Source organism: Magnolia sinica, chromosome 3, assembly GCF_029962835.1.
Source record: "Magnolia sinica isolate HGM2019 chromosome 3, MsV1, whole genome shotgun sequence".
Taxonomy (NCBI): Eukaryota; Viridiplantae; Streptophyta; class Magnoliopsida; order Magnoliales; family Magnoliaceae; genus Magnolia; species Magnolia sinica.
In genome coordinates, this window is record NC_080575.1 from 111,898,337 (window position 1) to 111,923,738 (window position 25,402).

General features: G+C 39.4%; 1 protein-coding gene across 2 annotated transcripts; it reads right to left on the reverse strand.

Moving 5' to 3' along the window:
• Positions 1 to 1,069: 1,069 nt before the first annotated feature.
• Positions 1,070 to 23,097, reverse strand: LOC131240739 (leucine--tRNA ligase, chloroplastic/mitochondrial). 2 transcript variants are annotated; one of them, XM_058239172.1, is made up of 20 exons: positions 22,616 to 23,097; positions 19,413 to 19,557; positions 19,265 to 19,321; positions 19,008 to 19,127; positions 18,698 to 18,802; positions 18,306 to 18,529; positions 18,094 to 18,160; positions 17,839 to 17,993; positions 15,762 to 16,026; positions 15,473 to 15,667; positions 8,754 to 8,833; positions 7,860 to 7,922; positions 7,612 to 7,693; positions 5,082 to 5,159; positions 4,914 to 5,015; positions 4,584 to 4,756; positions 4,326 to 4,503; positions 4,141 to 4,218; positions 2,972 to 3,103; positions 1,070 to 1,553 (listed from the first exon to the last, which is right to left on the reverse strand). In XM_058239172.1, exons 1-20 carry the CDS (start codon positions 23,056 to 23,058, stop codon positions 1,320 to 1,322), a joined length of 2,976 nt encoding a protein of 991 aa, XP_058095155.1. In that variant the 5' UTR covers positions 23,059 to 23,097; the 3' UTR covers positions 1,070 to 1,319. The 2 variants fall into 2 exon arrangements, with proteins under 2 accessions (XP_058095155.1, XP_058095154.1); XM_058239171.1 differs by having other exon boundaries at positions 18,085 to 18,160.
• Positions 23,098 to 25,402: the final 2,305 nt, after the last annotated feature.

Consider the following 25,402-nt stretch of genomic DNA (forward strand, 5'->3'; position numbering starts at 1 on the left):
TTCACATCCAAACTGTTTGACAGCCATCCTTCTCAATTCGTTGGATTGATATTCAAATCCAAACTGTTCGACAGCCATCGTTTTCTACTTGTTAGTATTACAGCAGTACAACTTTTTGCTGATGTAGTGCTACCATTTTACTAGACATTGAAGGGTACCCTAAAAGCAATGAAGTCTGTGTGGTAAGAGATGGATATGCCCTTCCACCCCTAAAATTGTCAGTTCTACTTCAGGGGCAGCGCCTGGGATTGTCTTTTGCCCGGCTTTCAACTGATCACGCTAGGCTACCAGGCTTCCCTATTCAAATCTTGTTTTGCTCGGCCCTGGCCAGCCACTTACAGCCCTAGTTCCACCCAATGACAACCCTACCTTTATAGTGGATCACATATTCCAGCACTGCAGCTTTGCCTCAGTGGTGTGGAACTGGTTCTTTGGTCTCAGTGTGAATGGGTGATAGTTCCACAGAAAATTCCTCCAAGCACGTCATGGGATTAAGCTCAACCGGGAGGAGAAGACTGTTTTGGAAGCTCTAGATCCTTCACGGTTTATGGGTGATACACTTGAGTGGAGCGGAATGGTTAGATATTTCAGGAACTGGCATAAACTGTGCCTGAGAGGCATTCAAGAGAGCAAGATCGGGCATCATATCACGGGCCTTGATTATAAAGCCCTCGTTGCATAGTTCGGTAGCTTTTTTTTTTTTTCCTTAATTCTTTTTGGAGCTCTTTTTAGTTTGCTGCAACTCAGCGTCCTCTTTTAACAAAATTATTGTGAATTTTCAAAAGAAAAGCAAAAAAAAGAAACCACTCAAATAGTAACATAATCACATATTTGTGTTGATTTTATTTATTATTATTTTATTATTTTATGTTTATGGTGAACTCTACAATTTGCATATTGCATTGTGTTAAATTATCCACTTTTTTTGGATCCTTACTCTTGCTCCGGTGGTAGACTATCAGGAGTTTCAACACGCAGTCAAGGGTTCGAGTATCCATAGATGGTGAAATCCCACTGCAGCGTGAGTGTGTGGGGGTGTGTGCGCGTGTAAAAATAATAATAATAAAAATAATAATAAAATTATCGACTTTCCTACAATTATAAGGCCATTTGTAATTGAAAGTTACAGAAAGCTAACCATCTTTTTTGGTTCATAAAAGAATATATTTTGTACAATGTTTTTATTAATGTCATTTTGATACTGCAAAAATTCATGTGCAATGTTGCATCTGCTGAGTAAACAAGAACTTGGAGTACTCTGTATCTGCCAAGGACTGACGTTAACGGAGAGAGTGAGGACGATAACTGAACTGTAAAGATTATCGGCCTACCTTTTGCTGCTCTAAGATGACATTCAAAATCCTGCCAGGAACATAGATTCTCTTCTTTACTGTCCTTCCAAGCAAGTACTTGGAGAGCTTCTCATCCAATGACGCCAATCTGAATGCGTCATCCTCTGTGCATGCTTCCTCCACATGGATGGTACCCCTTGTCTTCCCATTTATCTGAACAGGCAGCACAACCCTCGTGTCTTTTAAGTACTCGTCCTTGGCCTGCAGTCGCAAATGGTAGCCAGTTTGTAAAAAAGTGACATGATCACAAAACAGGAGCAATTACAGGCATAGGATTACAACATGACAAGAAAAATGATGAAAATGCACAATCGAAAAGTTCTGATAAAATTCGTGACAGCCATGCATAACATGTAAAGAAAAACAATAAAAGAGGAAAGACGAATTAATGATCCCTTTCGAGGCATGACATACAACAAAACCTGAGTTTTTCAGCAGACACCCAGAAGAGGAGAAAAACAATAAAAGAGGAAAGACGAATTAGTGATCCCTTTTGAGGCACGACTCACTTTCCCATACCATCTGTAGATTTCAAATAAAATCCACAGCTTCCTCTTCACTTTTCTATCAATGTTTAATATTTGTTCGGAACCAACCCCAGAGAAACAGGAAGTCTTCCATTAGCAGTTGCAATCTATTTACTGGGTGCAAATCATCAATGCTTTTTCCCAAATTTTCTCATTTGTCTCAAGGCATCTCATGAATATATTAGAGAGAACTTATAACTGCAGGAAATGCCAGCACAATCAATTCCATCTATTCTCAAGTTAGTGTTAGATTAGCACCCTTGTTCTTTGCCTCTTTTCCATGAAATTTGGTAATATAAAATGATGTTAATAGCATTTGGTGCTCCCATTGTAAATTTAATGATAAGATTGTGATTATAACATTTAATGACCAAATGGATTATATCATCAAAATCATACTTCAATAGCCAGTTTTTCTACTATTGAGGCTTTAGGTAAGTTGCCACTACTGGAATAACTTGAAATCAAATTTCTTCAAATGGGATACTAAACAGAACTATTGGAGTCTAGCTAGGTAAGCAATTGGGTCAAGACTGGTCTGAGGCTGTCCAGATACAGACCATGAGCTTGGCACTTGGATCCAGGTTCAGTGACAACCGGCTCTTCGTCCAGTTATGACCCTGTCTGTTGAGTAAGTACGGTGGTCTGGGAAACCTGTTGGGTTTTAGGTGGTCATAGGCTTAAGCTAGCCTGATTAACAACTGGATATAAAACTTAGGCTAGGCTCAGCCTAAATCTGCCCACAACGAGCCAGTGCAGCCCAGTTGCAACAACCAATCTGGAATACAACCCTAAAGTAATGCTTCCACACAGTTTCATTTTACAGGATGCAAATGCTGGTATCTGGTGATCTTTGACAACATACTAGGCCTGCTTTTGAGAGTCACCCTGTGAAAACATAGCATAGAACATTGACTTTTTTTTATTATTATCTTTCTTCAACTGAGATGTTTAATGGTATTTTGAAATAACATAGTGGAGGCCCACAGTGCATTTGATGTCATGTGATGTCATGAGTCAAAATAGATTAAGTAGGTAGATTGCAAGATGAGTTGCATGTAACTCCACATCCAGCAAACTACAGATCCATACCTCAGGAAAACGCTCATACGCTAATGAATTTGAGTGTCCCAGGCGAAACCAAAGCTCCTCGGCCATGTGAGGTGCATAAGGTGAAAGCACCAGGACAAATGCTTCAATAACTGATCTTGGATAGTTGTCCCACTGACAACATTAAAAGAAAATAAAAGAGTGAGTAGATAAATTGTGACTAAAATCCCTAAAATGGACCAAACAAATCCTAAATAAAGCATGGTTTCAACCATGACAACGAAGACGTGCTCCTGTTTTCAATTCACTGATAACATAACAAAGTCTAGATAGGGACTCGAAAATTTTATATGGAAATGAAGTAACAAACAGTCTATGGATAATGCATAAAGGATAACTAGCCATTTCAAAAACAAATAAAGCATAACTAGCTAATAAACACACATGTTCCCACATGCATGGTTAAACAAACTCATAAGGTCAAGCCCTCACATAGGGTAGGTCTTGGTTGCATGAAGCAAGTGCCAAAGGCTTGCTCACACAGAACAATTATTAAAACAATTTAAGATGTGTATTTGTATTCAGTAGGACAATGATGATTAGCTAAAACAATTTAAGACATGTATTTGTATTCAATAGGACGATGATGGTCAACTGGTTATAGTGTTATAAAAGCTTAGATTAATATAGTTATCCACATCCTATAAGTAACAGAAAGTGCAAATAGAGAAGCGCAGTGACAGTGGCATCACTCGTATCATGGTCATTGTAGCTGATGGTCTGAGGAAGTTCCAGAGAGGAAATGAGAATCGAAAGCAAAAGCAGCACCTTGCGTGAAAGATTCTTGTGGCTAAAGAAGCCCATCCAAGTGCACAAACGGAATAGCTGATACTGGTCCCGACATTCAATGTAAAAATAAACCACCGTAGAAGACCCCCATGCATTGTGATTGTTCAGAAAATAATTAAACAAAAAGAAAAATGAGAATGTACATCGACACTACAACTTAAAAGCACATGACCACCAACATGGAAGCATAAGAAACAGATCAAGTATAAGAATGAGAGATGAAAAGAAAAGTCACCACATGCACATTTTGGATCCGCTTTAACTAACATGGGCACGTGGCACATCCACTGAAGAAGTAAACCTATGAAAATGCAGTATGCCCCATGCTAGAGACATCAAGCCCTAATGGTTAAAATGAAAACCTTGTATGCTGCATTAATGAACTCCATCATCGCAGAAATTCCAGTGTTAAATCTAGTTTCTTGAATTTCCTCTGATACCTACAAATCAGATCAATAGGTGTCAGTATACAGTTCCTTATTAGTCAATTAGGCAATGAAGAATCTCTTGGATTTTTCTAATTATGGAAATATAAAAAGAATATAACCTTTGCAATGCACTTGTGGAGAGAACGAAGTTGTTCCAAAGTAGGCTCATCATCAGTAACAACAGTTCCACTTTTATATGATCCATTAGGCAAAGGAGAATCAACAATCAACCTCCAAGTCCTCCCCAGAAATCGATGGACACCTTCGATACCACCAGTACTCCACATTTTCGAGTCTCTACAAACCAAAGGCGAAGTTTCGCACAGTAAAAAGGAAAGTGATAACATGGTTAACACTACGCAGGAAGAAAAAGCTACCTTAGTGGTCCCATGAACATTTCATATAGACGAAGAGAATCTGCACCATATTTGGAAACAACATCATCAGGATTAATGACATTTCCTCTACTTTTACTCATTTTGTGAGCTCGTGCAATCAAACGAATGCTTGGATTATCTTTCAATACATAGGAATCTCCGGATTTCATGACCTAAAAGGGCTCAATGTTAGCTTTCAGATATTGTAACAAGTAACAACAAGTGAATGGACAAAATCAAAGTCATTTAGAATTTGAAACTGACTAAGAGTACTTCGAAATGCATCAAATAGGAAATAAATGGAAGATATTTTGAAGTTGAATGACAGACCTTTTCCTCTGGTACTCTTTCTTGATGATATTGCCCCATGACATCAGTAGAGTCAGCAGATATTAAGTTTCCTTCCCAGTCTCTGAATGCTGTATACTCAACCTGTTTAAAAAAATATTAGATATATATAATGATGTTTATCATTTTGGCACAAGCAACTATACTTACTTCTCCAAGTATTATCCCCTGATTTATGAGACACTGGAAGGGCTCTTTGGTGGAAACAACATCTATGTCATAGAGGACCTGGAATATAAAACTAGCAGTTCTTGAGAAATTCATCACCACAACAAAACTAATTCAGTATAAAAATCAGGATGGCAGGACCAGAATTTGAAAATTGTCAAGTTAAATTAAAATTAAGACAGAAGGAGAGAAAATTATAAAAACAAAAACAGACCACATCTGCTCATGAATTCCATTCCTTGTCAAACTAGTTTACAGAAGCACTGTTGTCTAACGTGAAAAGGGAAATTTTCAAACAATAATAAGATAAGATTTAACTGATAAACTCTTCTTGGTAAAGAAATACCAGGCTGTCCCCAGCCCAGGTTAAAGGAGGGTTCATAGTAGTTGGATAGCTGGTCATCAAACTTTAGCGAAGAAAATGTAAGAAATCATGTTACTGGTGAAACAGCATTCATAAAGTGGCCCCAAGTAGCTGGGACAAGGTAGTGCAGTGGCAGTGGCAGTGGTGATGACAATGATGATGTGATGAATAAAATAACGGGTTATGGGTTAGCTAAGGAAAATTTTCAACAAAATAAAGTAACAGGAAACTGTTTATTTCATAGATGATATTTGGAAACCTAAGTAAACCAAAGATAACTCGATATGCTCTAGAATAAAGATTCTCAGATTTATTTACTTATTTATATTATCTTTCTATGGAATGTTTCTCTCTAACAACTATCCGCCAATTGTCTGGATTGTAGTTTGTATGATGTTCATTTAAAAGTAAGCCGCAGTCTAATCTAGTGAATCCAGCCAAGCAGTCATTTCTTGGCACACTAATTGCATGACTTTCTTCTCAGTTGCTGCTACAGTCCAAATATACGTGGATAGATCAGGGCAGGCAATAGTAAAACACTCCACATGCTTCCAAACTAGAACGCCAACTCAAGTAGAGTCATTCTACTAAGTAAACACCTCAACCCATAACACAGCATTTTGGGGGGGTGGGGAATATACTGGCAGGAACAAGGATTGAAGTCAACAAGCAAATTATTTGGAACATGGTTATGGCCCAGTATGTAGCACTGGTATTCACATCAACTGCCACACACATTGTAGAACATCTGGCTACAAATACAGAGGTTAAAGAACTTCATTAGTTCCCAAATGAGTATCCTGAATCCTCTGATCCCCCTTAATGACTTCCACTTTGTCTGAGATGTGTTAATTTTCAGGAAGATTCTGAACCAAAAACGCAGACATGACCCAACCCCAACCCCTTGCCACCCTTAATGAAAGTTATCTAAATGTACGAATTCCAATTAAGTAATTCTCATGTCCTGTCAACATCCATCGTCAGCATGGAACCGCACAATACCTGAAATAGGAACATGAAGTTGCAACATTAAGAAAGAACAACCTTCACCAAATTAATCTAGACTTTCTTCAACATTTCATACTTTTCCTCAAGGGCCTCTTTGGATAGTGGGAAAGGTGGAAAAAGGGCAGAAAATTGTAATGATTATCCAGTTAGGTCAGTAGAGGGAACGACTTTGCCTTGATTTCCAAGCTTTCCGTGACTACTATTTAGACATGGATTCCATTTTTGAAGGTCTTGTTTGGATAGTAAGAGGAAATCTAAGAAAGCTCTCACAATAGTTGCTGCTTCGTACCATGTGCATGAAAATTTGACTATGGGGTTTGCGTAATGATTGATTAGAGAAATCCAATATTTCATTTGCTATCAAAACATAGTGAAATGTCCCATTATGGGAAAAGTCTTCCATTTTCTTTTCTCTTCTTTTCCTGCTATCTAAACAGGCCATAGTTGCTTTTTCAAATAGCTAATAATAATAATAAAACTTCCTTTCCATCTGATGCTACATATCATCCCAGTGCACAAAGGTACTTCATGACCTTACTCTTTACAATATCATTTCAAAAACGAATGGGTCCTTCTCTAAATGTTCCCCTCTCAGGTGGAGGGAAAGCCCTTTCAAGTGATGGAGTTCAATCTAATTACTTAGTTCAAAAAAAAAAAATAATAATAATAATAAATAAATAAATAAATAAGAAGAAGAAAAAGATGACGAAGTAAACAAAAACAATAAGAAAGATATTTTCTGTTACGTTTACATAGGCATGCAATCATATAGAAACATAACAGAATATAAATTGTTTCAAAACTATGCATGCAGTACTCAAGGCCATACTACTTGTTTTACCAACATAAAAGGATCAACAAAAAGTCAATGGAGTTCCATATTCAGATTTCCAATAGAATGCAGCCGTTATTATTGATTGCGAGTATCATTTGCAAGCATATGCACTTGTGAATTCTAATTTCCTATAGCATATAAAGAGAATCTTTTGATAGGCTTAATATAAAAAAATGATAAAATTTCTCCAATAGTAATTCCAGCATTTCCTATTAATTTATATGCCAAGAACAGAACCCAAAGGTAACAAATTCTTAGGTTATCATTATGCCCTGAAATTATAGAGGCAATTCTGGAAAAATAACCTTGTGCCAAAACCTAGCATAAAGTAAATGAAGAACAGAATGTTCAGCACCGCCTACATAGATGTCCACGGGACCCCAATAGCTGCAGATGAAGACATACCAGAAACAGCTTACTGTCAGAAATGATTCACATGTATTTCTGTTGGAATCTTTTGGCTAAAAGAAGAATAAGAAAACAGAGTTTATAATGAAAGATGGGGAGAAAATTGAGAGTAAAAAAAAGTATGTATGGGAAAAGCTATTCTAACCTTTCCTTCTTCTTATCCACCAAAGTTTCAGAATTTTTTGGGTCCATGAATCTCAAATAGTACCTGCATGAAATTGCATAATACGGCACCTTACATTTCTTGCTAGAGAAGTCCTTCAAATTCTACATCAACAAATGATGTGAGAAGAATCTTGGTGACTATATGGAGGATATGAAATAACACAACTTAAAAGGAAATGAATACATTTGTTTCCTAAGATTAATCTAAAATGACTTCCACGAATATTCAACATTATGGAACTAGGAATGTTAATTGAATATGCCTAGGCCAGTGGATTGTTCTTCCAAAGTGATTGAGTAATGACATTTGCCAAGGAAAAAGAAAAAAGGAAAAAAAATGTGAATATTTTTAGATCGACATCTAGGTTATTTCAGATCTAACAGACACAAACAAGATGTGTCTATCCTCCTAGGATCCAACATTCCCAAGACCCCTATATCCGGACTCAATATTCCCAAGACCCCTCTAACAAAGGTGAGACTGCAATTCAGAGTAGTCAATTCCTATGCATAACATAATAAGTAAACAAGAGGTAACCATGCAACTCATACATAATCATACAACCAAGCATGTTATGAGTTCATGAAAGCAACTATATAATGTCCTTGAGAGACAAAACGCCAACCCTACCTCATCGATATTCGAAGGAACCCTGGAGAGTAACTCTAAAACAATCCTTGACAATCAACAAATTTTCTCTTACCTTGACTAATTTTTCGGCCCAAAATTGCTCCAGCTTTATGCTCAACAAACTTTTATTTCCAGAAACTATGTAGAGAGAACTAGATGCAAAATAACTCAAAAGGCACAGACAGTAAATGAAAAGAACAATCTAATGAAAGCCATATTGCAAAAAAAAAAAAAAATAAGTACCAGCAAGAACCAGCCCACTGTGGCATGGTGCTTGTTTCTCGCATTGCAGGTTTTCCAGAAACAGGATCAGTTGTTTTAACCTGAAAATTGAGAGGCATCTGTGAGATAACACATAATGGTAAACAGAAACAAGGATACAAGCAAAGAGAAAATATAAAAGAAAATTCCAAATGATGCAAATAAATCTATCAGTTATCTTTCTTCTTCTTTATTATTGACATGGAAACTACGTTCAACACAATTTGAGAAGCTTGGAGAACTTATGATGTTGGTTTTACATAAGAGATGAACAAATGGGGGGTTGCTCTGTTAGCAGCTTTTTGGGCCATTTGGGAAGAAAGGAATAATCAGTGTTTCCTCAACAAAACCCTCTCCACTGCTGGAGTCTCCAGTACGGTCCTTTTGTCCAGAGATTGGGCTCTTTGATTATTCTGGGTTTGTGTTTGTCCCTTTGGGGTCTTTTCCACCCACGAGGCTGTCATTGTTGTATGTTTAGTTTTTGTTTCTAGTTTTTCTACCTTCCTTTTTCCTTTTTCCTTTTTTCTTTTTCTCTTTTGTTTTCTTTTTGTTGTTTTCACTTTTCCTTTGGCTGCAGCCCAATAAATTTACCATCTTTATAAAAATAAAATAAAAACTCTTATGAACAAAGAACACGCAACGCTAAGCTAGAGTTCATACTCTCAGTTTCAACATACCAGATGTGGAGCTGAAGGGGCTGAACTCTAAGAAGGTATTTCTTTGCATATTGAGAATTGGTTGGTTGGAAATAGACAAATCCAACTTATTTTAGGGCTTGTTTGATTTTTCAAATCCTCAGTAAATGCATTGCAAATGGGTAATAATTACTTAGGTGATTACTGCATCGTTACCAATGCTTGATTTGACGCATACTTTTTTCAACGCTAAAACCAATGACGCTACCAAATATATGTGGGGCCCACTGTGATGTGTGTGGCTTATCCACACCATCCATCCGTTATGACAGCTGAATTTAGGGCATAAGCAAAAAAAACAAGGAAAAGCCAAAGCTCAAGTGGACCACATCACAGGAAAATGGGAATCGAACACCTACCGTTAAAAACTTCTTAGGGCCACTATTTCCTTTGGTGTGGGCCACTTGAGTGTTGGATCTAGTTCTTTTTTCTGTTCATGCCTCAAAATGTTACACGAAAATGGATGGACGGCACGGATATGTCATATATATCAGTGGGGCCCACAAATCTAAATAAGTCCTATGGATCAGTTTTCAAAGCAGAAATACAAGGGCATTTTCAAACAGGGTGAAAAAGTAATAATTACTTATTTACAGAGCATTTACATAGGATTTGGAAAATCAAATAGGAAGCAATATGCTAGCTGGGGTATCTTGTTAAATATCCCAAGCTTAGTAGGAGGCTACAACTAGAAGCAATATGCTAGCTAGAACCCATGCAAGTAAAGTAGAAAAAAGTTGATGTCAGGTGGGCAGTTGGTCATAAAACTTTTGCCTGGCGATGAAAGGAATTTCTGTTTCGAATATGATGATTGGAAAACAGCATTTGCAGAGCTGAGCCCAGATAACTGGGACAAGGCTGTGATGACAATTACAATGACAAGCAAGATGATGATGATGAATAAGTAAAATAAAATAAAATCTGAGAGGTTAAGATTGCAGCAGAAGAGGCCAAACTTTGAGAAGGCATTTCTTTGAAGATTGACAATTCAGTAGTTTGAATAAGACAAATGGATGCTACACTGACAAAGTGTTGCAGGAATGACAACTATTCATGCAGACAGGTTTTATGAGCCCTTTGTTTAGGGCAATGGTTGTCACTAATGTAATTAATGGAATTTTTATTGGATTCACAACATTGACTGCCCAATCTCCTTAGAAAAAGAAAAAAGAAACAAATATAGGCAGTTTTTTTTTTTTTTTTTTTTTTAAATTTATTTATTTTAATGAAGCAACTTTATTAAAAGCCTGAAAAGTATCAAGATACATCAATGGGGATGATGAGACTTGAGAGGTCATCTGATTACAATAGTATTGGGGATGTCTCCTCTACAACAATCCTTAAATTCATTGGTGCAATGAGCCCATTCAAAGGCCTTCTCCCAAGCAGAACATAACACTTCCTTCTTTTACAATGCTACGTATAAAACACTATTGTTTTTCTCCTTCCATGGCAAACCATAACCCAGCTAGCAAAGCAAGATGGCACAATACTTGCCCCTTCCTTCCCAAGAGAATCCCTTCCAAATCTCTAAGGAGGAGGAAATAGGGCCCGCATTAACATGAAACTTCAAGAAATTAGCAACTGATTCCACAAAAATCTTGAATACCCGCAAAATATGAAGAGATGATTCATCGATTCAGCCTCCTTGAGACAGATTGAGCATGCATTGGTAGTCCCCATCCCTCTGTTTCTCAAGTGATCTATGGTTAAGACCTTGTCCTTTCAGCTAACCATGCAAATGCCATCACCTTGGGAGAACCCGATAAGTCCACACCTAAGCCACATGGGCCTTCTTTGGCCTTGTACCTTCCCCGACTATGGAAGCGTAGAATGATGTAAATGAAAACTTTCCATTGCTTTCTTTAATCCACCTCCATTATCAGCTATTTGAATTGATGGGATACAATTTATTGCGAAGCTGTAATATTCTCACAAGCTCCTCAAATTCAGTATCCGGAAGTCTTCTTCTTCTTTTCTTTTCAAAGGATAATCTCCATTTCCATAAGATTTCCTTGGAGGCAATGGACTTGTTAGAAAAAGCTATTTCGGAAGAAGAAATCGTAAATGCGGTTTCTGAGTTGGGTAGTGCGAAAGCGCCCGGTCTAGATGGCTTCCTGATTTTGTTCTATCAGAAGTTCTAGGAGATTGAAAAAGGACTTGATTGATTTTATTAACGAGTTTTTTGTTTCAGGTGCTCTTTCTTCGGAGCTCGGTGCTACATTTATAGCATTGATCCCGAAAAAGGAGGGAGCGGAAAGCTTATAGGACAATAGGCCTACAAGTCTTTTGGGCGGTCCGTGTGATGCAGGACAATTAACCAAGTGATGCGGGACAATTAACCAGTTGCTCTAAAAGCTCGAACTGTTAGAGTCCCTTTATCTCATAGCCCAGGTCCCACATCTCATGGGTTAGGACCTCGGCCGAACCCCCCTCGTGGGCCCCAAATCACATGGGTACCGCATCACACGGGCCGCCCACCCCGAGTGTGTCCCCGCATCTCACAGACTACCCAACTCGAGCCCGGTGTGAAATGTGCATTAATCACCACCGGTGAGGAGTCTCAAACACGAGACCTCCCCCGTGGGCCCTGCCCACCCTGAGTGTGCCCCTCATCCCACAGGCGACCCCACTCGAGCCTGGTGTGAAAATGCCCCTGCATTAATCACCCCCAATGAGGAGCCTCGAACACGAGACCTCCCGCTCTGATACCAATTTGATGCAGGACAATTAACCAGTTGCTCTAAAAGCTCGAACTGTTAGAGTATGACGAATTAATCCATTTATCTCATAGCCCAGGCCTCACATCTCATGGGTTGAGGACCTCGACCGAACTCCCCTCGTGGGCCCCAAATCACATGGATACCACATCACACGGGCCGCCCACCCCGAGTGTGTCCCAACATCCCGCAGGCTACCCCACTCGAGCCCGATGTAAAATGCGCATTAATTACCCCTGGTGAGGAATCTCGAACATGCGACCTCCCCTGTGGGCCCCACCCACCCTGAGTGTGCCCCTGCATCACACGGGCGCCCCCACTCGAGCCCGGTGTGAAAATGCCCCTACATTACCAAGATTCTAGCAACGAGATTTAAAGAAGCAATTGAGGGAGTTATATCAAAGTCTCAGGGGCCATTTGTAGCGAGGAGACGGATTGCGGATAGCTGTTGGTGACTCATGAAAGTATAGATGCTTTACATAGGAGGAAGGAAAAAGGGGTGGTTTGCAAGTTGGATGTGCAAAAGGCCTACGATCATGTTGATTGGGACTTCCTCGATTACATGCTCCGTCGTGTGGGGTGCGGTTGAGATGGCGGGTGTGGATTCGTGCATGTGTCATCGGCGAACCATTTGCCGAATGGGTACTTCTATTCATCTAGAGGGTTGCGGCAAGGAGACCCATTATCCCCTTATTCGTTTGTGGTTGTGATGGAAGCCTTGAGTAGGATGATTGATAAAGGGGTGAAGGAGAAGTTGTTGAGGGGTTTTGCTATAGATAATTCCAAGTTTCGGCTGACACATCTTCAGTATGCGGATGATACACTCCTGCTTTGTAAGGCCAATGAAGATTTGGTGGAAAATATATGCATGATTATTGTATGTTTCGAAGTAGCGTCAGGGCTCAGAATTAATATCTTCAAGAGTGAATTACTGGGAGTGGACTTATCCAAGGAAGAAGTGGCATCTTTTGCAAGCTTGTTTGGGTGCAAGGTAGGAGCCTTCCCGTCCACTTACCTTGGGCTTCCTTTGTTTATAGGTAAACCACCGAAGTGTGTATGGGATAAGGTGATCGAGCGGTTTGTTAAGAAGCTTTCGCAACAGCAGACTAGACCTCTATCATTAGGGGGGAGGATTACACTCATTAAGGTGACAGTGTCAAACTTACCAGTCTATTTTATGTCTTTCTTTAAATGTCTGAAGTCGGTGTTGGCGAGGTTGGAGAAAATTCGAAGAGATTTCCTTTGGAAGGGAGTAGAGGACAAGCATAAGTTTCATCTTATGAAATGGGAGGAAGTGTGTAAGCCTCGGGATCAAGGGGTGCCAGTTTAAGAAGCTTGGAGAGAATAAATGATGCTTTGATAGGTAAATGGGTGTGGAGGTTTGGGGTGGAAAGTATGGGGTGGATGATGGGGGATGGTGGACTCGAACATCATCTTTGTATAGGTCCTCCTCAATGTAGAGAGCGACAACTTGTATTAGGAATAAGGTGTGGGAAGGTGTTGGGTTCTCTTTAGGTAATGGGCTGAAGATTAAGTTTTGGGATGACATTTGGGTGGGGGATCAAAAATTGAGAGTGATGTTTCCAAGGGTATCTAGGTTGGCAGTGGGGGAGGGGATTGTAATGGCAAGTTGTTTCTCGTTTCAAGGTGATGATTGCATTTGGGCTCCGCCGTGTAGGAGGAATTTGGATGATGATGAGCTCAAGGAGTTCGTTGGCTTGTTGCCCCTTCTTGAGAAGGTGAAGCCGGTGTTATCTGAACCAGATTCCATGTTGTGGAAAGATACATCCGAAAGATTTTCGGTTAGATCATTCTATTCGTATTTGAAGGGAGGTGGTATCATCAACGAGAGAAGCCCGTCTGTGGAAGTTCAGCATTATGGTGCACCTTCTAAGGTGGCTGCCTTTACTTGGCTAGTAGCGTGTAGTACGGTTGTGACAATTGATAATCTCAGGAAAAGAAAGATTACTCTTCTAAATGTTTGCGTGACGTGTTTTCAAGATGAGGAAACGGTGGCAAAAGTTCTTCAGCTAAATTCCATTGGTAAGTTTTTCTATGTGGCACGTAGATATGCACGGGAATGCGGACCGGAAAGTGTGGCGGCTTGCTTTGTTTGTAGGTTTATAGTCCTTATGGTTGGAAAGTAACAATAGAACTTTCAGAAATCGTTTGAGTCGAGTTCAGGAAGTGTTTATCAAAGCAAAATCACATGTAATAGAATGGGCAGTGGCCGCTAAGGCCGTAGATATTTTCCGGTCATCTAGGCTGAGCTATAAAGGCTCTCGGGAAGATGTATAGTTTTTTCCTGTTTATATATTCTGGCTTTGGCCTTTTCTTGCAATAAAATTCTGTTCTAATCGCTCCCAAAAAAAAAACAAAAAACAAAAAAACTACTAGGGATTGAACCCTGGATCACTCGCACACACTACACATTCTCTACCAGCTCATCTAACAAGCGGGAGACCAGAAGTCCTCTATTTTGAATCTAGGCAATGCTTAAAGATAATTTTCAAGAGGAAAAGGAAATATTCTTGACTTAGCAATAGCTTGAATTGTTAAAAGTATCTATTCATTAAACTTTCCATAAGTATCTCCATACGAAAACAGGCTAAGCATAACAAACTATAGAAAGGAACCATAACATGCCCTGCATCTGCCCATGAACAACAAAGATATTCAAGAGAACCATCACCATTTTTACTATCATCATTTTAGACTTGCTCCCAACAATTTGAGGTTGGCTTTTAGATGGTAGAACAGCAGAAGTTCTATAATGGCTTCCCACCTTCCTCTTTTACCCAGGCTCTTAGATGGAAGAGGTTCGCATTGACACCACTCACATGAGAACATGGTCCCACCCAATATAGACCCCCAAACAACTATTACACATGCTCCCCAAAGGGCAAGTAAGCAAAGTAGGGTCGTAGAGGGGAAATTACCATGCAACTGCTAAGCACAATGCATCCATACACATGAAAGGTCATGCTCAGGTACTTGGTTGCACAGAAATGCAGGCACCCACCGAGACATGATTACCAACACAACTTACATGCCCAATGGTCAGGCCCCACTCTGCAGCTTAGCTGAACTAGCATTGCATGCTCTAGACATCAACTGTTCGCAAATTCCAGAGAAGAATGGAGTTTGTCTTAATTTGAATTGTCAAGGTATTTCCATACAGACATGTCTGGAAGAATGGGGAACCACTAAAAAGAAACAAAGAAAAATATGCCACATCTATCAATGGTAAGCAAAGATAATGGAGCAAGTTTTAAGTTGGGTATACCCAAGAGACTGCTTTTGCTAATGGCGGTTCCCCTGTTCCAGTGGGAGTGAAATCATCCAATTCAGGTAGGGTAACAGGAAGCTCACTCTCGGGGATTGGGACAATGTCACTTGCATCATCCAGAAAAATCACAGGGAAAGGTTCTCCCCAGTAACGTTGCCTGGCAAAAAGCCAGTCTCGCAGTTTGTAGTTCACCTAATCCATAGAGAAAAGGTCAGTAAAGATGCAAAATATGATGTAAAAATAATTACACAACAGCATTGCCAAATTAATTTATAAATTCAAGCACCTTTTTCTTCCCACATCCAGTACTTTCAGCCCATTCAATGACTTTGGAAGAAGCTTCTTTATTAGGCAATCCATTGAAATTCAACCCAGATGCTGAATTTGATGAGTTTATCATAATACCTTCTCCTGAATATGCTTCTCTATAGTTACTGAAACTTTTATCATCTGGGATCACAACCCAACTGACTGGAATGCCATATTTTAAAGCAAACTCATGGTCACGAGAATCATGCGCAGGTACAGCCATTATTGCTCCAGTACCATAACTGCAAAATATACTCAAAAAATTACTTGTACCCTGAAATATATCATACTGTAAGAAATACTTGCATAATATATGCTATTAAGAATTTATTTACACAAAGCATAAGTAAGAGTGAATTCAGGCATGAGGGCAGAGAAGCTCTGTTTGAAAATGTTAGATAGCATAAATGCCTAAGAAGCAAGACTGCAGGAATGGGAGTGTCACCTTGGGTAGAAGGTACCTGCAACTAAGAACAGCCTATAAGCAGTGAACTGCATAAAGCAAGTGCTTTCTTATTTTTTTTTCTTAGTAATGCAGAAGAAAAAGGTTGTCAATGGGTAACATCACAAACTAGTAATGCAGAACAAATGGGTGCTGGCCTGCTGGGACCACAAAATGCAAAGGTGGTTAGCTGGGATGTTCTCAAGCCAATTATAGTTGCACAAAATGCAAAGAAAAGCAGCAACAGATTTGGGTGCTGAAGCAGGGAAGAATCTACTCCAAATGTCATCAATAAACAGCTAAAAAGCGTGAGTGAGAGCGCGTCCAAAGTGTTGTTCGAAGCAAGAGCAGCACCAAATTAGAAGAATCCTGCAACTAAGAGTTCTAAGTGAAGCATCCAGATTCCAAACATGATCTGAAGTGTGATTAATTAAACTAGTTTACCTGATGGGCATCATGGTAAAACTAGATAAAACACCAATGCAACAAAATGACTACCACTACCAATTTGAGGAGGTAGTTCTGTATACAGCCCAAATTTTAACAACTAGAGGATGCAATCCTTGTGCTAAAACTAAGCAGTAACTGACACCTGCTAATAGAAATGCAGGGACAACCAAATGCTCCCAACTATGCTGCCATATAAGATTGAAGATGAGTCTGCTTGTGCAGTTATAAGTCTGACAACCATGACCACAACCATGATTATCAACTGATCTCATGCGCAATTTGGCAAAAAGCTTTAAAAAATAATAAATAAATGAAGACAGGTTGCACTCTCAAACATCAGAAAACATTGCCTAGATCTGCAGCTCTTTCTTAAGATCTTGGGTAGCAGATTGAAGAGCTGCTAACCACACGACAGGTTTTCCTTTGATCCTCTTATAATGTCACTAATATTGCCGTTTATCTTACTAATTGTTCATGCTCTCCAAGCTATGAGGATTGTTAGTTTGTCACTCAAAACCCAAACTTTCAATTCATGGTAAGATAATGTTGGTGACTTGCTTTTCCTTTTCACAATCCGGCCAGAGGTACACATGTTGCAGTTCAAAACTCCTACAAGTAATTGGGAAGAGATTTCTCTAGGAGACAACCATAAGGACAAGTCAGTTATGTCTTCTTGTGTCTGGGTAGACATTTGATTCCATGTGATTTGTAGAACAGTTACAACCTCAAACTTAATCAACTAAAACAACCTTTCAATGAAACAAGTAGTTTTGCTGCCAACCCATGACTTAATATTCACTAATCTATGCACAGATGAGCCCTATCTTCTCTCATTCTTGGATCCATCAATTTGTATGTTAGACAAATTATCACAAACAAACTATAATTTCTCCACCATAAGGACAAGCCCAAGAACACAACTAAAACTTGATAGCATGAAATTCAATTTGAAGAAATCTTGGGATTCTTCATGTGGCAGCAGAAGGAAGCCACCTCACAGCCAGTAGGGGATTGATTGGCTGAACATGGAACTTCACTCCAATCCAATTGCATAACAATTCAATTTTACACCAAAATGAAATGCAATTATTTGGGATTACAGAAAAAAAAAAAAAAAAAGCACAGAAACTTCAGGGAAGGTTAAGAACATAGCGAGACATACCTTCCCAAAACATAATCTGCGATCCATATTGGAATAGCTTTCCCAGATGCTGGATTTCTAGCATACGAACCACTAAAAACTCCAGTTTTTTCTTTCTGGAGCTCAGTTCTCTCAAGTTCACTTTTCCTTGATGCATTTTCTCTGTATTCTTCTACCTGCGTTTACATATTAGTCTCTTCTTTTTGCCTGAGAAGTTTCAAGAGAACATCTATGCTAATCATCAAATCAACTGAAAAGGGAAGCAACTGAACATACACATATGCTTTGTGTCCCAGATACGAATGATGATAGAAGGGGATGTTCAGGCGCCACAACTAGATATCTGCCCAAGAGAAACAGTAATGTAAGGAAATAAATGCCATTCTTAGTCCAGGTTGGTCGAGAATTAAGGATTCCCTAAGCCAGACCATGTGAAACATATGAATCATTGTTCATATGGACAGGTTAAAAGGAAATGCAGATTATACGTTGCTCCAAAGATGGTATCTGGTCTAGTTGTATAAACAGACAGCTTTACATCTTGTTCCTGTCCGTTCGAATCAAGTACCCAGAAATCCATCTCAGCCCCTTCCGACCGACCTATCCAATTCCTCTGCATTTCCTTGATGCTTTCAGGCCAGTCGAGCTCATCCAAATCTTCAAGAAGACGATCGGCATATGCAGTAATCTTAAGCATCCATTGGCGCATTGGCTGCTTGGTAACAGAAAGGATGTCAGCAAAAGATCACACAGAATAAAGAAGGCACAACCTTGAAGAGTACAAAGTAGTATATTGTTGAATTTATCAAGACCTTGGAGCTTATTAAATACAAAGGAATCAAGGTCTGTTGAACTTGTTCTCTGTCCTACAACTGCACACCTTTCTTATAACAGGATGACCCCCACGCTCACTAAGACCATCCACCACTTCCTCATTTGCCAAGACAGTTCCCAAAGCAGGGCACCAGTTAACTGGTACTTCAGCCTGAAAATGTATGCTCCAAACCATAAGAAGTAAATACCAATTATCAATCACTGTCACTAGCAGGTAATGCAAACCACAACTTAGGAGAATACAAGAAGTGCAGTAAATGTTTGCTATAGCATAAGCTATAAAGTTACAGTCAAGAAAATACAGCATCAACAAACTCAAAGGATAACAAAAGTGGAATAAGGTCGTTATTGATGACCTGATATGCAAGTCCTCTCTGCAACAGCTGAAGGAAAATCCACTGGGTCCACTTATAATACTCGGGCTCGGTGGTAGAAATTTCACGATCCCAGTCATATGAGAAACCTAATGATTTAAGCTGCAAATCATGAAGTAAATAATCACATGAAAAAAGAGTTAGAACTTACCATAACCAAGGAAGTTTAGTTAAGTCTGTGAGTGAGATTAAATCAACAGTAAGACAGCCATTAAGAAACAAATAATTTATTGTATGACCTGAGAACGAAAGCGTCCAATATTTCTCATAGTTGTGACTTTTGGATGGGTTCCTGTCTGTAGAAACAGGATAAAACATCAATGATATGCAATCCAGTAGAATACATTGCACATACCCATCTCAAACCAAAGAGACAAGCAAGCAAACCTCTATGGCATATTGTTCTGCAGGCAGTCCAAAAGAATCCCACCCCATTGGATGCAAAACATTGAAACCTTGCATGCGTTTATATCTGGCGAGGATGTCTGTGGCAGTATATCCTAAGGGATGACCAACATGTAATCCGGCTCCACTGCAAAAGTGAAATTCAGGAACCAGCAAATGATTGATCGATCATTGACTCACAAATCTACATTGCAGCAAGATAATATTAATTACATGAACCATCTACAAGGAACTAAATAGAAACAGGACATAGAAGTTCATAAAAAAGAAATGCAAGAAACATGGAATTTCGGTTAGTCCCATCTTTTTGTTGAAAGATGATGAATATTTTGAAGGCAAGTGAAAAGGCATTACAAACTATCCAAACTACCTGTTTGGATCACCTGTTAGCTACTTCATTGGCACTAGTGTTTCAAATAGCGCTCGTAGCGTAGTGGACCAGTGGTAGCATATGCTATGTAGAGTAGCATAGCCGTAGCGTACTAAATAGCATAAATCCCCCGTAGCATACGCTACAGGGGTCATAGCGTACAATACAATGTATTTTTTTTATTTTGTTTATTTATTTATTTATTTTACAATCTCATTGTATCTATTGTTGAGAAATGTGACACTTGTATTGTATTTAATACTTTTAACACATGGGATTTTTATTTCTTTTCATACCTGTGACTTGTGGTTTTGATTAGATATTATTAATTAAAGTGGTTTGCTTAGAAAGTTGTTAATGCAATAATTATTTGGTTTGGTTTATATATGTGGATTGGCTTTTGATAAATGATCATTAATAATTTGTTTGAACATGCTTTTACTTGAAAAAATGAATCATCTTTTAGGCATTTTTACCCCTTTTCTTTCTTACTATTTATCATATTTTCCTATTTTTAAATTTAAAAAATAAAGTATCGTGTAGCTTATGCTACACGCTACGCTATTTACACTACACGCTACAAACAGTTGAGCACTACGCAACACACTACCGCTATTTAAAACACTGATTGGCACCATTGTTTGAATTATCTCCGATATTATCGTTATCTCCAGCTTGGCGATACCGATAACACCAGTAGACCATTCACATAAGATGAACCCTGACATAAATAATTTAAAATAGGATCCTAGTGTGTTTTTTTTTTTTTTTTTTTTGGAAAGATGAAGCTTTATTGAAAAGAACCACAAAAAAAAAAAAAAAAGGAAAAGAATGAAAGCTACAAGGGAAACGGAAGAAGCAAACAAAATAGCAAAAGGCTAGGAAAAAGCCTACAGCAACCTAAAACTAAAATACAACAACAGCCCAACCCCAAACCACAATCAAGGCGCCCAGTCTCTAAACATCACAGCTCTTGGATGGCTGAAAGAAGGGAAGATATCTCAGCTTTCCTCTGACCAAAAATATTCTAATGCTACTCTTTCAATTCTGCTTTCAAACTTCTGCAATTTCTTAAAGAGGATGAATCTTGGGCTCCCTTCGACAACAAAAGAAAACCACCAGTCCGAAACCATCTCATGAAATCCTTTAACTTCCATCCAGGCAAGCTCGAACTGAAAGGTTTAGGTCCCCTAGTTTAGTTCTCATGTTTCTAATAAAATGGGGCAGTGATTCGAGATAGGTTTTGGGAGGCCTGATTGACGAGCAAAAGAGAAATGCTCAATTCAATTCAGGGATAAGAGAAATCTATCAAGCAACGCTAATGAAGGGGGAGATCTCCCATTAGACCAGGAAAAACTGATAGCCCCCATCGGGGTATCTATCATTTCATGATTTGCCACCCAATCTGAGAATTGCCTCATGGAGGCAGTAACTCTAGCCTCAGAGGATCTCTCATAAGAAAATTGAATAACATTAAAATCTCCTCCCACAACCCAAGGAGGATTCCAACGGTGAAAAACAGCAGAAAGTTCAACCAAAAAGAAGGACGATTATGCGGTCTAGAAGGACCATAAACTCCCGAAGAGATCCAACGAAAGCCAGACACTCTTTCTCTTAACAGGACATTAATAGAAAAAGAGCCAATCCAATTGTCCTCCACAGATCTACTAGAGGTATCCCAAATGAGCAAGATACCTCCCGCAGATCCAGAGGCATCGAGAGCAAGTCAATCCTTACCTTTACAATGCCAGATGGAGTTCACTATGCCTCTATCCATAGAATGAAGTTTGGTTTCCTGCAAAACAATAATCTTAGCTTTTGAACGATTGCACATCTCTCTGACCTGGGATCATTTTTGGGGACATCCCAACCCTCTCACATTCCAAGAGAGCAACTTCATTGGCCCACTTTAGGCACCGCTTGCCCCCTTCTTTCCTTACGCGGTATGGATTCCAATACCCCAGCCTGCTCCACTCCCAAGTTTAGGATTTCCCTGTTAGAATTGGTGGCTACCAGAGGATCCTAGTATTGATTGTTATTCTACGAAAAGTCTGAATAAGGACACCTAAAGCACAAAAGGATGTTATAAAAGATGAGCCCTGACAGAAAGAATTTAAAACAGGCTCCTAGTGTTGATTGCTATTCTAGGAAAAATCTGAATACAGACACCAAAAGCACAAAAAGATGTTATAAAAGTTTTAAATGGATCTTTCAAGTTCCAAGATGAATTTGAGGTTGATGAGGTAGCATAATGGAAGGGCCGTCATGTATGTAAAAGACCAATTTCAACAATTACAATGCTTTCCTAAATTGTATCTAGTTCAAAGTGATCAAGACTTTGTGCCATTTTTGTTAAAGATGGCCACTACTCAGCATTGATGGAAATTTGTACTTGCAACTTTGTTCACCACCATCATCATAGCCTTGTCCCGGCAATTTGGGGCTAGGATACTTAAAATTTGTGTTATCTAGGAAAATTGAGGCTGCATTTGTTACAGTAATGAAATGAATTGATTCAAAATGAAGTTGAAGTGATCAAATTGTAGTTCCCTTGAACCCCAAACTTGTTATTTTCGAGTTGGACTCTCAAAATAAAAGTCATAACTGCAATTTGAAGATTATTAGTTATTACCTCACTGTTGAGATTCAATCCAATTCCATTTCGCATCCAAACACACGAGCATAAATCAGTTTTACATAACATTCTCTGGATGACTCACTAGGTTTCGGAATAATGAAATAGACTCTGTTATGATATCAAACACCTTATTTGCAGCGCATGAAACAAAATCATGGACGTGGATTTGTGACGGACCTGGGATAGGGGAACATGTCGAGTATGTAGAACTTGGGCTTGGATGGATCGATCTCATCCGGGGTCCGGAACGTGCGGTTCTCTTCCCAGTAGCGCTGCCAACGCGGCTCAATCTCATCAAAAGGGTATGCCTTCCTCGATTTCTGTTGCTGCTGAGTTTCAACTCCATATTCCTCCTTCCTGCTACCGCTGCTGCAGGCGATGGCACTGCTTCTGGAAATTCGGAGACGGAAAGAAGTGGGGGTGGTTTTGGAAGAGCGGCGGATGATTCTGGGGCTTGGAAGGACAGGAATATGGCGGGGAGGAGAGTGGAGTGACAGTTGCAACTGTATCTGCATTTGCATTTTAAGAAGAAGAGGGAAACGAAAGAGCGTTGGGCGTGGGAGACAAACTGACGAAGAGAAGCAGATAGGATGGCGCTGCAAGTACCGCCAAAATCCCATCCGCTCGTTTATTTCCCGAGAACGTCGTAAACGGGCTCAGTTGGACGGGCTGGACCGGTCTGGGCCTGCACTTTTTGGGCCCTTGGTCAATCTTGGGCGTGGTTTTTCTGGGAACGAAACGCGAACACAAGTTGCGTGGTTTTAGGGCAATCCAGACGGTCCAAATCTCTGACCCAATTGTCAAACTGAAAATTGCACTGAGAAGACAGCATTAACCATATGATGCTTCCCTTTAAATTTGGACCATGCTCTTTTGCTTTTAACCATCCATTTGGTAGCCATAAATGGATGGTTAAGATTGATTGATCAGGTCGATTTTAGATATATGATACATCCACAACGGGACCGACAAATTGGATGGTCTGGATAGCTGTTCATGCCTGTTCTTCCCTGTCTTGCCAGGGAAAGTAGAGAATTTAGTCCGTACGAGTGGGACTCATCTCTCCGTGAGAGTGAGCACTGATTTGGTGGGCCACACCGTAGATGGAAGACATGGAAGACATCAAGAAAATCTCCCAAAACCGTTTTATGAATGGGAAGTTATGGGCAGTAAATACTGGGGATTTTGACCGTGCTGGCCTCCTTGTATGGTCAAATTCCCTAAAGGGATTCAACCTTTCAAATATTCCAAGTGTGGCTTTGATAAGCTTTAGAAAAAATTTTGGACCAAAATGCTCTTGTCCTTGAATCGGTCGTCGTCTAGTTTGGAGTGTTAAAGAAGTTATATCTTATTTCAATTTCGAGAAAGTAACATGGACGGAAGCCTTTTTTAGTATAGGCAATGCCCAACTTGCAGGGCTCACATTGATGTATGTGTATAATTCATATCACTCATCATTTTTGTCGTGTCATTTTAAAGTTAGAATCCAAATATCAACTCGATTCAGAGCTCATGTGGGCTACATAATAGAAAATAATTGTGACAATGGCACCCACCGTTGAAACTTTTCAGGTCACTATGATGTTTCTTATAAGTGGACATTGCCCAAGTTAAGACTTTTTGAGCCCATAACAAGTTGGCCAACAAGGTAGATGGAACGAATCACCCGATTGTAAGCCTTAGATGAACATATAATAACCACAACTCATATAATATGACAACTACGACTCATATAACATGACAACCACGACCAATATAATATGATAACTATGACTCATATACACATGCATTAATGTGGGCCCCATAAGTTGGGCCTTGCCCATACTCGAAAAGGTTTCTCCCCGCATCACTTTCTCGATATTGAAATAATACATAACTTCTCCAGTACTCTAAACCGTACAACTACCTATCCAAGGACAAGGGTATTTTGGTTTGAAAATTTTTTAAAATCTTGTCAGAAGATCACCCTCATAATATTTGAAAGGTTGAATCCCTTTAGGGAATTTGACCATGCAAAAAGGCCAGTATGGTCAAAATCCCTAAATACAAATTGCTCCGGATGGGTCCTGCACTACCCTCACATCCGAAATATAGTCACACGTGTGTAAGATCGGACCAGCTCATTAGGCAATCCTAACCATGCAGAATCCATGCATCTACAACTAGGCAAGTATGATCATCAGGTGGGCCACAGATATACACGGAATTTTACCCAATAGTCAACTTGACTTCAACGTTTTAAATGCCATGGAGAGATGTGGCCAACCTCATGAACGCAATTCTCTTATTTGAGGAATTATCCGATCCTCATCCAGAAGGGATTTTTGCACACTATCCTTGAAGTTCAAAGTTTGTGCCGGCGGGCCCCATGGTTCAGTGATCTAGACCGTTGGTATGATGGGTCCCACCATGAACCCTTTCAATCTCTAATTTTTTTCAGTTCCCAATGACTGTTTTTGTATTCCTTTTAATAGCCATCAATTTGCAGGTCTCCAATCAAGGGATTAAGTCTGCACGATCAGGAAAATATTTTCCGTGGCATGGCCCACCCACAGCAGGGCCGACCAGGAAGAGGTCTTGATCGCTGAACCTTGGGCCCCTTTGTTACAAGGGAAAATAGTAGCATGCATGTCTTGAGTGGAGGATCATATAATCACTCTCACATATTCCAGGTATCGTGTACGACTCGAGTATGCATCGTTCTCACATACCCTAGGTATCATGTAGAACTAGAGTATGCTCGAAGTAGCTTGGCAACAGTAGTTTGTGTGTAATTGAGTGCATTGGTTTGCAAAAGTTGTTTTGGGCCCGTTTGGATACTAACAAAAAAGTTACTTTTTCTACTTACAGCAGTAGATAAAAAAAGTTATTTGAAATAATTTTGGTTTATGATTAGTTATAAGTAACTTTTTTACTAAAAAAGTGTGTAATCATTTCAGCTATTTTTTTTGGATTTTTTACTTT

Excerpts from the sequence above, each read along its gene's own strand:
- LOC131240739 (XM_058239171.1), bottom strand. The coding sequence starts at position 23,058 with ATGGGATTTTGGCGGTACTTGCAGCGCCATCCTATCTGCTTCTCTTCG. Across the intron at positions 19,322-19,412 it reads CAGAACAATATGCCATAGAG|ACAGGAACCCATCCAAAAGT; the intron begins GTTTGCTTGCTT and ends CTGTTTCTACAG. Across the intron at positions 19,128-19,264 it reads TTGGACGCTTTCGTTCTCAG|CTTAAATCATTAGGTTTCTC; the intron begins GTCATACAATAA and ends CATGATTTGCAG.